The sequence below is a fragment of the Aptenodytes forsteri genome, unplaced genomic scaffold, assembly GCF_000699145.1.
Source record: "Aptenodytes forsteri isolate BGI_AS27 unplaced genomic scaffold, ASM69914v1 Scaffold321, whole genome shotgun sequence".
Lineage (NCBI taxonomy): Eukaryota > Metazoa > Chordata > Aves > Sphenisciformes > Spheniscidae > Aptenodytes > Aptenodytes forsteri.
The window spans coordinates 83,368-97,246 of NW_008795030.1; the positions used below are offsets into that span (position 1 = coordinate 83,368).

Sequence of the window (13,879 nt, forward strand, 5' to 3'; positions counted from 1 at the left end):
CTGAGGCACAAAACTATGGTAACCAGAAGCAGCTAATTCTATTGGAGGCTTTGCTAAAAAGAAAGTGCAGTTCCAGTGACGCAAAATAAGCTTTACTAATGCATATTGCTTGGGCCCCGCATCTCTCCTTTTAGTCATATTTGCATGGCAACTGATTGAAGACCATAGCCTTGTTTTATTCCAGTCCTTCAGCTGTAAGGTCCGTGGTGCATACGTTGCAACTCTATAGGTAACACAGTGCATGTGTTAGCCTGGATATTGCTCAAGGAATTGGCACTTAAAGACATACAGGAATTAAAAACCTCCCATGGCTGCCAATTGGAAAGGATGCCTGAAAGCACTTATTCTTCTTAGAGAAAGGCCTTTGTGCTGGTCTTTGCCTACACCTTTGCAATTCCTTCCCAATTAAGTCTTAATAAGTTCTCAAAATGCTAGAGTAGGATTATATTGGCGTTAAAGCCAAGGGTACTCGTCAAGTCAAGAGGGTCTCACCGGCACAGCAGCCCCTCCTAATCCTCTCCGCAGTGCCCACCACCACTCTCTGGACCTACAGAAAGAGACTTCTACCATCCTGCTCAAGTCAGGACCAACCACACCACCACCAGCCCTCCCACCAACAGCGTCCGTGCAGCCTGCTGGTATTTGAAGGCATCGCTGCAGCAAACTCATGCACAAAGCCACAGCAAGCTGACACCGGCGAAGAAGCTGCCACCAACGTTTCGGGGAACAGTTTATTTTCGGGGGTTGCACACAAAATCCCTGGCAAAGGCTGGCTGCAGGTGGGGAAGGCCATGGGGGCGGTGATGCTCCGAGCTGATCCCGGGCAATAACAGCAGCGACGCCGTTACACAAACGGCCGGCGCTGACCTACTTGCCCAGGATCACCCAAGGTAACTGCTTTCACAAGGCACCCTGTGCCCAGATACCCTCTCCTGGCCCATTTAGCCAGCGGGACTGGGGAAAAACAAGCTGATGGAAGTATGCTCGAATGGTTAAGTACCAGATTATTAATATTCTGGACTAGTGCTTCAATACTGAAATGGGGATTTCTGCGAGCTTTTTATTGCCCTGACAGCAAGACGGCCCTGTGAGAGAATGCACAAAATAAAGCAGAAGAAAAGCTCTCAGATTAAGGGGTTTGCAGTGCTGTAAGTCAACATAATAATTTTAAATTGTTTACTGCAAATATATTCAACTGCAGGCTAAACACAGCATGTTTTTCTTTACATCCAAGCTCCAGGAGTTATGTTAGCCAGCAACCTGATAAGTGAAGGTACCTTGGGTGAACAGAAAAGCACAAATCAACTTGACAACCCATTTTATTCAAAGGAAAGGGGCAGAAGATATTTAGGCATGCCAACCTAACACAAAAACCTAAACTCTAGTCTGGGATACAAATGAGAGAGAAGATGAACAGCAAGTAAGATAACTTTTTTTTCTTTAAGCTTCCCCCCACCTTTACAAAGCAAGGCACCCTGGAAATTGTAGAACAATAAAAAAAGAGATTCCTAGGCACCCAGAGATTTTTACAACACACTAAATAAGCTGTTATAGCTTACAGCAAGATTGTTCTGCAGTAAAGCCTGTCATGTAATTCACTGGCAGCAAATTAGACCCCTGCTAAATAGTGTTTGTGGTGATTTTTCAAGGGGAAGAGAAGGGAGAGGGCAAAGAGAAGCAGAAACAAACCCCAAAAGTACTTACATCCACAGCACACTCAAAAATGGTGTCATCCAGCAAGACAACTTTGCAGTACATGTTTCTGTGTCTTTTTACTGTTCTCTGGGCAGCTTTCAAATCCTTCTCCACTTTGGTCTCCGGAGTCTCTTGTTTCGGCTCTGGCTTGGCGCACTCTTCCTTCACTTCCCCCCCTTCCTTGCCCCCAAGGTCTCTGCTGTCCGGCTCGTCGTCGTCCCTCCTCTCCTCCTGCGCAGGCTGAAACCCCCACATCACCCAAGTTGCAATTTAGACGTGTCAAGCGAAAAAAAAACATCACATGAAACAAGCATTGCATAGGTGCACTGCAGGGCTGGGATCTCACCCCAGAATTAGTTATCTGACTTAACTGTGTAACCCACGACCTGGAGCAGCAGCTTGGATGAGCAAGGTAATGATACTAATTTTTAAAGCCCTTCAAGTCATTCTCAAGTCTTCATTTAATAAAGTATGTAATAAAAAAGGAAAAAGGGTTGATTAGAGAAATCAGGGCAGATTACATCATGCACATCTTCATGGTCTTAACAACAGCACCTTTTGGACCAGGAAGTTTTTCTCCTCCTAGGCAAGACACCCAGTGCACCCACCGCACATGCCCCCACACTCCTACTGCCACCCTGGGCTTTGCTCCAGTGCACTGGAGCACTCGGTATGGCAGCAGTGGCATTAAAAGCGGGGGTCAGTGCTGAGATTTCACGGCCGTCTGAGCTGACCGAGCAGCTCTCTGCCACCAAAAAGGGAAGGCAGCCTTCATACCACTCTGCCTTTGCCTACTGAAGCACTTTGCGAGCCAGTTTAATTCACTAAAATAGCAGAAAGAGATGCAATTTGGGGACAGGAGGAGGAAGGAAGCTGGGGTTTTTTTTCCATTGCCATTTCAGCAGGTTAAACGAGTTCACGGCAGGCTCTGACAAGTGCTGGAAGTGGCTCAATGCAGCAGGAGCACACAGCCACGGCAGAGGAAGAGCAAAACCCTGTCTTTTCAGCCCATCACATCTCATGAAATCACACCCAGGCACAACTGCACGGAGGTATTTAAAAACTAAATAATGTCCACAAGCTGCTGACTTCTGTTCCAGCAGGGCCAGGACAATCGGAGGCAGGGAATCAGTCAAAGCTCGTAATGCCTGTTGGTCAGCATTTATCAAACAGGCAGCACCTCGCAAATGCTTTCACAGCAGAAATATCTGCCGAGTGTCACAGTTCAAAAAGCCACTGACGTTGATCTAAATTAAGAACTAAAAAAAAAAAAAAAAGGCACAAATGCTTCGTCTGAAACGAACAGCCCATGGTGAAGGAAGGCTGTGGGTGCACACTCACATGTGCTCAGAAGCAGCAAATCAAAGTTAAACAGAGAAAGAATTCATGCATTTCCTCTTGAAGACACAATTTCTGGGCTGAAACTGCCTGAAAATTTCCAGCTCCTCCCCATTCTGCTAATCCCAACCCTCAGAGGTACAAAACACGAGCAGAGATCATCCCATGGTTTTCACAGGCTCAGAAATTTGGGAAAAGAAAGAAAAAGGTGTTACCTACTACCTTGTCTACAACTTTGTAAGTTTAAGGAGGGGGATTTACAATTACTGCCTACGGTTGGCAATGCTCTAACTTGTAAAGTACTGCTCCAGAAGTCAGAGTTTGCAGATATGTAACACCTCTCTGGAGCCCATTCAAAACCTAAGGCAGGGGGGAAGTAATCCAGATTTTACCACGAATGCGCTATGACTCCAGCAGTACACACAGGTTGGTTGGGTTGTAAGAAATCCCCATCTCCGGAGAAGGGGCACCCGCCTTTCTCTAACTCCGGGCAGCCGCACTAGTAACGGCAGAGCTGCAATTACCCAAGGAGTAAGAGAGGACATCCAACGCCCTCAAATCAATAACCCCCTGCAGCTTTGTGAATGTCTCCCTGTGGGTGTCTCTGCCTCAGTTTCTACCATGCTTTAAAAACTTTAAATTTTGCATGAAAAATTACTCTGGCTGTAAAGAGTAGACATCAGACGGCTACTAGGAGCTGGGTTCAGCCCACGTGCTGTGCAGAAATCCCTGTCTACATGATGCATAAGCAGAAAATATTTGTATTTGGCAGGCTCAGCACCAGTCCGGACTGAACAGATGACCAAGTCCTGAAATGCCACGCTTGTGCTCCTTGAAGTTGAAGAAACCCTCTCCCAAATCCACGTCCTCTTGCAATCCCCACCTCACACCACTGACCTGCCTTTATTCTGCACACACCAAGGACACCCCGACGAGCAACCGCTCCGTCGTGAATTATGAATTTGAACCCTAGTTCTGATGTGACTTCCCACGCCTCAGCAGAGTAAAGAGTCAGCACGGGGTGTTTTAATTTATGCTGTGAAGTGTGAGCACAATTTCAGGAGCAGGTACCTTGCAGGACAGCATGATACAGGAATGCAAGAGTGGGAAGTAAGAGATGCAACACAGGGAGCTGACAAGAGCCTTTTTAGCATCTCATGAGTTTTCCTGATCAAGCTTACCATCCTAGGATATGAAGTTTTTATAGTTTTGGCTGAAAAGACATGTTTTCAAGAACAGAAGGGAGCATGCCACGTGGAGCAGGGTGTTTTACCTGTGTTTCTGCACTGCTTAGGGAATGGAGATCTAGTGATGGATCGGTTTTGAGCTCAGGCTCAGGAGCTGCAATTGGGGCTTTCACCAGGATGTCTTCATCAGGGCTGGCTCCTAATCCCAGGTCTTTCTGGTCACCTCCCACCTCTTTAGGAGCATCAGTGTCTTTGTCCTCTTCAGACACTTGAGACTTGGGCCTCCTGAGAAAGGATGAGAAGAGGCGGGAGAGACCCCGGCCCTCGGAGGTGCGGCGCTCCTTCTTGCTCTGCTCCTCGTGCGTGGGCGTATCGCCGTTGGAGGCCTTCTGCTTCTGCCCTGCTGCAGGCTGTCCCTCCGATGTCTGCTGAGCCCCTTCTTCTAGGGAAGCCTCTTGTTTTTGTGTTTCAGCAGCTCCTTCCTCCTCCTTGGCTTGCTGCTGCTCTGAATTGTCAGCATCCGCCGCTAGACTCTTCTCTGTTGTCATGATGATGCTGTAAGAGAGGTGTGAAAGGTCTCAATCAAGAGCTTTCCAATATTTAAGTTTGCATTAAGCTATTCAAACCAAGCCACAAGCACAGACACACCACGTTCCCCAGCCACAGCACCGTGTCCTGCCGACTCCAGCCTACAAAGTCACTAAAAGCAAACAAATCATTCATTTTGCTACGGTTTGCTTTGATAGAAACATCTCCATCGACATTTGCCCATGCATCTTCCACCATTTGGATGACGCCGACTCCAAACTGCTGAATGCCCTAGCACCAGGTCTGCAGCCTGACAAGAGCAAATGATTAAAAAACGGAAACAAGATTAGGGAAAGGGGAGGAGATGGCAGGAGGTCTTGCCCCACAGGGCTGTCCTGAGGTCCTCTTTTCCTCCAAGTCCCTGTTCCCCTCCGGCAGCACTGGCTGTGGGAGCGGAGCAGATGAGAATCATAGAATCATTTAGGTTGGAAAAGACCTTTAAAAGAGCATCAAGTCCAACCATATGAGAACACACACATGACCAGGCAACCTTCCTCCTACCACGCCATGCCAAAACCCCAGACGGCCTGCGATGGCTTGCCGTGTTACAGCATCCTTCTCCGCAACTGCAACTGGAGGGAGAAATCTGCTGCTTGAGAGTCAAAAATTGCATGGCCAAAACAAATTTTAACAGCTCCTCACTTCTAAATGTCCCTGGAAGAGGCCACAGATCCTCACCATGAACTAAAAAAAGGGGATATTTAAACGTGATGAACCACACTGATGCTCTGCTCCAGATGGGACTCATCAGTGTTGATCAACTACATTGATCTGCACAAGAAAGGTCCAGTGAAACAGAGCAGGCTTCAGGATTCACGAGATCTTTGCATTGCACATTGGAAAAATGTAAAAGGAAAAGGCTTCCAAACAACGCCCATACCAGAGAGCAGATTTCTTCAGAGCCTCTGCTATTAAGCTGATGCAGCGTTTATTTCAACTTTAGCCTGGGCTGTTGACACAAAAAGGTGGAAATCACGTGAGAAGAATATCTATTTAAGGTATAAAGAGGACCCAAAATAATCATGCTTTAGAGAGGATAGAACTAATCTTTGCACGTTGCATCACGTGTATCTGCAGCAATAAATTGCCACTGCTTGCACACAGCAAATAGCATATAATCCAATATGCCTTTCAATCCCACCAGCCCAAGCCTCGGCATACAAACATTTGTTCAAAACACATACTTAAAATTAAGAAACATTTCAAGATGTCACCCTCCTACATATTAATTGCATTCAACAATTTTTATTTAACTCATCCTGATTGCCAAAATAACCAGAGTGCTTGAAAGAGAAAAGCCCTCCTAGCTTTCCAAAGTACTCTTCCCCTGCATTTAATGCAAAAGCTTACTATTATTCTTAAAGCTGAGGTTAAAACAAAGCAGCATCAGAGAACTTCACTGAATTTGTTTCCCCAGCAATGCAAATTTCCTGGGCTTACAAGGTTTGTTTTGTTTTCAGTTTTAGTTTTTGGGTTTTTTTTTGCAGGGAGGTTTTTTGTAAAAGCAGGGATGGTGACCCGCAAGGTCTGTGCTCCCATCGGAGTTATCTGGAGCTGCATCAGATTTGGGACAGGCTCTCTGAACTCTTTGAAACCTCTTCACTTGGACTTAGCCCCACCAGCCAGCTTTGGGGATGAGCTGCAGGGCCCATTTTAGCCTGGTCTCCTGCAGAAGCCAGGTTTAAAGCCTCATGCCCTACAGACCATCTCCCCCCTCAGTGAGCTGCTCTGGGTTTCTCCAAACCCAACGGAGAGGTGGAGGCCACTGAAACAGCAGCTTTCTACCTGCACTGAGAAAACAGGCATCTGAGAGCAGACAGCCTGCACGGGCATCCGCGGGCACCTGATGCACCAGGGACATCGCAAGGCAAAGATGGTGCCAAAACCCAGATGCGTCAAGGCTCCGAGCTAGACGGAGACGCAGATGCGCAGAAAACCACACTGCATCGGTTCTCCTCCTCCGGTGCTTTGCACAGGAGAAGACCAGACAGCTTGGCATAGCCCAACCAAGGCAGCGAGAGCACGCAAGGGTAATTCTCCAAAATGCTGTTGAGTTGGCATTATGCCACCTCGTTTCCCCAGCAGTCTCGCAGGAGTTTGTTTTTGCAAGATTATCACGGAACAGGCTCTGTGAGAAAGCTGTAAAATCCAAGTTAAATGAAAGGCTACGACGGATTCACGCAGCATCCCGCTGGCTCCCACCACCACCCTCGAGGAGGGGACAGCTTCGCGCCTGCCACTCGCTTCGGAGAGAAAGGAAAAAACAATCTGCAACGCTGAATTTCCTTCTCCCCTAAACCAGAAACATCTGCAGTTCGGTTCAGGAGAGGTTTTGAAGGGGCTGCGCACTCATGGGGGGGCACAGGGCTGCGATCGGTTTGCGGATGCAGCAGCCGGTGACTTGCTCCTGCAGCTCTTGCTGCTGTTTCTGTTCCTCCTGTGATCCCTTGCTAGCGCGCGTGGATGCTGCTGGCCCCATTAGCAACACACGGCTCCGTCTGCAGAGTCACCCCAGCCACCACGCAGCCAATTCACGTTATCAACAGCTCTCCAAAAACTCCTAGAGATGCTACAAGGCGGTGCAGCGGGCAACAAGCTACGTTCAGCCAAATGCACATCACCCCAAGCCCACGATGCAGGACATGCATGGCCTGGCATGGCAGGACGCCATGGCCAACTCCCAGGGCAAAGCTCCTGATGCCCTGGCATGCACAGAGTGGGATGGACGCGTTGCAAGACTGTCCCACCACGAACCCATGAAAATAGCGAGCTCCCTTTTGCACCAGCTGCCAAAGCAGTCTGCTTTGTAGTTGCTTCCTACTGTGTTTGTTTTGAATAAATACATTTGTAAGAATCATTATCTAAACACACACTGGAAGCGCACTGCTCTTGAAAATAAAAAAGAATTGAGGCTCTTGAAATGACGACTGCAGGGAGGGCACAGCTGAAGAGCAGCTCTTATCAGCCGCAGTAAACAAGAGGGACAGTCCACAAACAAACATTTCCTCTGGAAGTAGTTTTCTCTCTTTAAATACCAACCTTTCTGGAACAAGAAACGTTTACTTGTTTGGATTTCAAAGCCGCAGTCGCAGACCTTTCCTGGTGCAGGAAGGTGGGTCTCGCTGGCGATGAGCAAACATCTCCGCGTCTTTCCTCCATCCCCCAGGAACCACCTTGCAGCTCGGCCAGAACCCCTCGGCAGGGCTGGGGATGCGGAGATGGGCACGTAGGAGCCCTTCCCTTCCCGCCCCTTCCCAATAAACATTTCATAGTGGCCGCCAGCCCCAGTAACTCACTGGGTGCGGGCAAACATCTTGCTGCAAGACCCAAGCGCGCTCGGCCGCTGCGTGGGCTCACAGCTGGTTCCCTCCCCTTGAAGTTTTATGTTCAGAAATGGTTTCCCCTAAGCTCTTGACTGAAAGCAAAGAGATTTGTAAGCAAGCAACATAACCGAGAGGCCGTATTATTTAAAAAAAAACCCAAAAAACAAAAAGCACCTTTGCCGCACGGAGATGTTTGCTAAGTAGCATTTTGTTTCCAACCCAGCCCACAGCAGAGCCGACACAAAGAGCGCGGTTCCCGCTCTGCTGCTCTTCAACTCATTATTTGGAGAAAGCACTGCCCGCAGCCAAACCACAAGCAGGTTGGTTTGGTTTTTTGTTTGTTTTGTTTTTTTAATTAAATTTTCTCCCATCGCTATTCCGCAAGGCAATTCTGCAGAGCCTGCAGGTGCCTCGGGAGCTCCCTGGATGCCGGCAGAGGATGCTCTGCTCTTGTAGGAGCACCCAAGCAGTGCTGCTCACCTCCTGCTCTGAGCTGCCACACTTGTAAGTGCTGGATTTGGGGATTTTTTTGGTAGAGGATGAGGGTTTGGTGCCAGACAGCCTGTAAAAGGCAGGCTCTTCACAAGTCTAGTGCAGAGAAGGCGTTTAACGCTACGGAAATAAGCAAATCACAGCAAAACTTAGATATGATCCCACATAGAGATTTCAGAGTAAAAATCTCATCAGAAAAGAGTTCAAGTATGTATTTATATTTAAGCATTTTTAAGTTTAAGAACATCCTACTCCAGACAAGAAGACTTTAGCAACAGGAAGCAATCTGAAGAAAAGGTAATTGAACACACCCAGAGCAGCCTCTGGGGAGAAGAAAAATAGGCTTCTCCCACTCGAGAAGACCTGCACCGCAGGTTGACCTTCCCACCGACAGCACCCCCCTTCACCTGCACCAGATCAGCCCCCAGAAGAGGACCTGGACCTCTTGGTATCCCACAGCACTACCGGGAACATCAGTGCTTCCATGATGAAGAGGGAGCCCCGCACAACTCTTCTGAAAAGGTATCAGCATCTCTGAACACCAAACATCAAAGCAAACGGCTACAGGGGCACCTTATGAACCTGTTGTGCCCTGCACAGCAGACCCTCCAGCCACCCGAATATCCCAAGCCCCCCCCCCCAGTCTCAGGGCTCACCCCCCTGTTTCTATCCAAGGACGTGGCTGTAGGCAACACACAACATCTCTGCAGGCTTGTTGTCACCTATACACTCACTCTGCTTTTCTGCATCAAGATCCTTCAAACAAAAGAGACTTAAGGCTTAAAAGGAGTACAATGGCTCATTGCTCATCCTGTTCCTAACATCCATGGTCTGATCCAACACTAATTAATATTCGGTGAGCAGAAGACAGCAAAACTCGGTTTCAACCCCACACCATTCCACGGGCTCTGCTCTTGCAGGCGTCGAAAGACAACCACCCTCCAGCCAAACCATTCCCCTTTTCCTGCCCGCACACACACACAACAATTTATCTAAAACATGGATTTTAGAGTAGCTCAACAGATCCCAACGGCTCCCTGTTGAGAAAGCCTTCAAGCCTGGAGGATGCAGAATTACCCACTCACTGCGCCTGTGCTCCCGGAAGGTTGTCATTAAGTGATGATGAGTTAGTTCTCTGGAAATAAGGATGCTGCTCGTTTGGGTTGTTTCGTGACAAGTTACAGAGGCTCAAAGAAACACTAATATTTAGATACATGTCTATCACTGTCTCCTACCTGTCAGCGTGCTCCAGTCTCTCTTATTTAGGCACACAAATAAGCATAGTAATAGTAAAATCTAACTTATCCCTGCTTCCAAGCCTGGAAAAACAATTTATGGCTCACGCCATAACTTACTTAATTCCCAGTGTATTAGTCTTTCAGAGAGAGAAGAAAAAGGACTGTCCGCCGGGAAGGTTCATTTCTCGGAAACACAAACCGTTTCGCAATGATGCCCAACACCAGATAATGGTAATCACGCTGCTGGAACAAACTGTCTTGACCTTCCTACCCAAAAATGTGGGCCTTCACCAAATGCTACTGCTCCAGCAAGAGCTGGAGACAACGATAAGAGAGAAATTTCTGCTAAAAATAGGCAAAAATCAAATAGTTTCAGCAACAGTGTGGGTTTTTTTTAAAAATGCATTCCTTCCCATTTCATAATATGTGTGAAAAGCACACAATTCACCAGGGAAACTACACAGAACATTGCTCTGAAATAGATCGCGCAGGCTGAAAATTCAGTTTTTTCAAGACCTGGTGCATGTGCAACAAAGCTCGTCTGTGGGTGGGAGAGGAGGAAACTGCAACCACCACAAGCAGGACTCGCCCCACGCGCGTGTTCGAGTAACACATCCTACACGTGATTTTTACTACAGTTAGAAAAAGACAGCAGAGAACTGGTTTGGCGGGGGGGGGGGGGGGGGGGGGTTTAAACTAAATAAGAAATTCAAATGCAATAAAATAAGCCTCTCACTAAGAAATTCAAACAACTTTAAAATACTGTAAAGCACCAGAACCTTTCAAAATTTATTTAATATGTTTTATTAGAGGAATAATTAGCACTGGCATTTTATAACCACTGTTAGCATTAACGTGCATCGCCTTTTTGTGCTGATACTTTGGGTCCTGAACAAAAGGGATGCTGTTGCTCAGCCAGCAACGCTGCCTTACCCAGAGGGTAACAGGAGACTTCAGGAGCCTCATCGAACGGGGGAAAAATAAACCACCCAACACAACACAGATGGCACATTACAACCACACGGATTTAATTCTCACTAGACCAGCCCTCATAATCTACTGTATGTCGGCAGCACCATGCCCTTCTTTCATCTTCTGGTATCGTACAGCTTTCCTATTTAAATGAGGGCAAAAAATAGTAGCTCACCATCTGCTGAAAGCAAATCATTTATGTCAAATTGAAGACTGGGCTTATAAAATGACCTGACTAAATGGAGCAGTAAGTGCATTACAACCAAAGGGAGCCGGGAGCTCCTCCCCTGCATCCTCAGAAATCCTCCTGGATGCTACAGAATTCCTTACGCAGGAATTCACGGGCGCTGCTCATCGGTAAAGCATTGAAATTTAAATGAAAACATGTATTTGTCACTCGAGCTTTGTCTACAGCAATGGGTTTGGAAAAGCTGCCAATGTGGGACCTGTTAAGAAAACCCACTTGTACTTGGAGCAGTTGGACCCAGACCAGAGTCATGGAGAAGGCACACGCACCAGGCTGCCAGCAAACGAAAGCTGCTCATAGACTATCCCTTCTCCTGCTAAAACGCAGAAGCAGATCAGTAGTTTGCTAAAAAGACTAAGAAAACCGCCAGTTTAATACAAGTGTTGCTTCCTATCCCGTAGCGAGCAGCAGAAGTGACTCTCGGGGTTCCCTTCCCCTGCTTCAACAGAGGTCAGAGCAGAAACAACAACATTTTGCCTCGAATGCCCGGTGCCTGCCGAAGCTTTCCCTCCGCAGAAACAAGCCTCCCAACCACCCGACCGCACCAAACCTCCCCCCCCGCAGAGGAAACTGCGAGCTCAGCCTCGCAGGCGGCAGTCGCACAGAAACCCTCCTTTGCAGAAGGAGACGGTATCTGCCTGACCTCGCGGAGGAAGGGAGGGACCCCCGGCACCCGTCCCCACCCCGCAGGCAGCTCCGGCACCTGCGCTTTGCAGATAGCATCCCCGGGGCCTGCTCCGTCCCACCAGCCTTCCGCAGAGGCAGGGAGCGTGGGCAGCCCAGCACGCACGAAATGAGGCAGGCACCAAAAATCTGTGCAAATAAAAGCAGCGGGAACGGTGCAGCCTGCACGCTCGCAAGAGCGCCGCGAGCGAGCGGCACTTTGTCAGGAGCGAGCAAAGCCAAGGACGCGCGGGCTTCGTCCCAGCAGGTCACTCCACCAGAACCGCTCCTGACTTTGCACTGAAGGAACACCTAGGGTGGCTACGACAGCAAAACAGAGACGGGAACGCCAGCGCCGCACGTGACAACAGCCTTCTTCCTCCAGCAGCACACCGCTTTCTAAAGCAACAGTTAAACAGAAATAAGCAATAGATCTCAATCAACTGAATAGGAGGATTTTTGCCATGCATTATTCATTAGAGGGTTTTTTTCCCCCTGCCTGAACACAGATGTGTTTACTCACACTGTGCCTCATTTACACTCAAGGTTTAACATAACAGGGCTCATTTTCCTTCCTTACAGTTTTTCAAGCACAGGGGTAAAGCGCTTTTTGCTTTTGTCATTTTCCCTCTGGTTGTTTCCAAACCAAAGCTATAATTAGAACACAAGAGGGACCTGCACGCTCCTTTGATAAAGAGCTGCCTGCTAAATAAATACCACCCGTGCACACACACCTGCCAAGTACGTACCGCTGCAGCACCGAGAGCCAGGAGGATGTCTGGTGCTAAAAGCTCCTAACAGGCTTCATCGCCTGCTGCTGCTCTGCAGCGGGTGCCGACGGCTCCGGCTCATACGCGCGAGCCGTTCCTCTGCTGTGTGCTGGGGACAACGCGCTTAACCGCTTGATTTGTAGTTATATGGCTGCAATACAATTTGCATTCATCCAAGTGCCTCAAATACATCTGCCACACCCTGGTACAACACCCAAAATTCATTAAAAATAACCTATTGCGCCAGTTATTTTTACATTATTAGTTGCATAATACATGCACAACATTTAAACTTATCTAAGGGAACAGCTTACAAGAAGGGCTGGCATGGCCTGAGTCACGCTAGGCTCACCCTCCACCAAGCCCAGGTAAAAGCTACCTGAAAGCATCCTCTGCCCGGGCTTTAAGCTGGGCTTACTGCTTCAAGATTGCCACCGAATATGAAGAATATTTAAACAAGTTAGCACCTACGCTACCCTAAGCTGATTTCAAGACCTTTTCTCCTGTAAATCAGCCATTCCTTCTCCTCCTCCTGACACCAGCACTCCAAAAATACTCAATGCAAAGGAGACTCATTCTCCCCGGCAAGTGTCTGCAGTGAGGATACCCTCAGGACACACCGTCTAGACCAGTCATACAGGGGTCTGCCCAGAGGCAGCAGCCATGTAGTTTTGTTGCTGTTTTAATGAGTTGGTACCAGCCACAAAGCTGAGTTTATTTACACGGTTTGCTCCAGCGTGCTCACCGCAGCCATCGAGCAACAAGCACTGAAGAAGGGGGCTGCAAGGGGACAATTACATCTACAGCAATTATGAGCAAGCCCTGAACATTGCACTTTTAAAGTTTAACAATCTCCACCCACCTAGAGTGCTGGAAGGCACTGGCCAGCTGCAGATTATCCTACTAAATTCCTCAATTCTTGGTTTTCTCAACAGGACAGCCAAGCTCCAGGCGCTTACACCTGCAGAGCAACACAGGGGATGGAGAAGCTGGAGACCTCCTCAGCATCCACCAGTCCGGAACGACACAGCCCCACCACGGCCACTGGCTCTGGAGACATGACTAGGATGGCTGCAAAAGCTTTGACAAGCCCAGGAAGAATGAGTCAGCTGGCAGGGAGGTTTGTAAAGCTGAGTTTCACTGGGTGGGAACATACCACCACAGGTATCATACTCACAGCAGCAGCAGCCTGCGCTTGCTCCCAAGCAAGGGCAACGGTTTGTTTGAGGAAGCTGCCACCCTTCGGCATTTTCCCTTTTCTGAAGTCTCCTCTTCTCCTTCCAGGGCTCAGGATCACATGCAGCAACACCAGGACAGCGAGAGGATTTCTTCTCGTGAAGGAGGAGAAATCTGTTCCCACCACAAA

At 48.3% G+C, this 13,879-nt stretch overlaps 1 protein-coding gene across 1 annotated transcript in view; it reads right to left on the bottom strand.

The window, feature by feature from the left end:
• Positions 1-13,879, bottom strand: part of EPB41 (erythrocyte membrane protein band 4.1) — an 89,127-nt gene that overhangs the window by 47,102 nt on the left and 28,146 nt on the right. The window contains exons 2-3 of the mRNA XM_009276178.1: positions 4,307-4,775; positions 1,705-1,935 (exon numbers count right to left, since the gene is read on the bottom strand). Of these exons, the coding sequence (XP_009274453.1) occupies positions 1,705-1,935; positions 4,307-4,768 (693 nt within the window). The 5' untranslated portion in view covers positions 4,769-4,775. The remainder of the gene's footprint in view (positions 1-1,704; positions 1,936-4,306; positions 4,776-13,879) is intronic.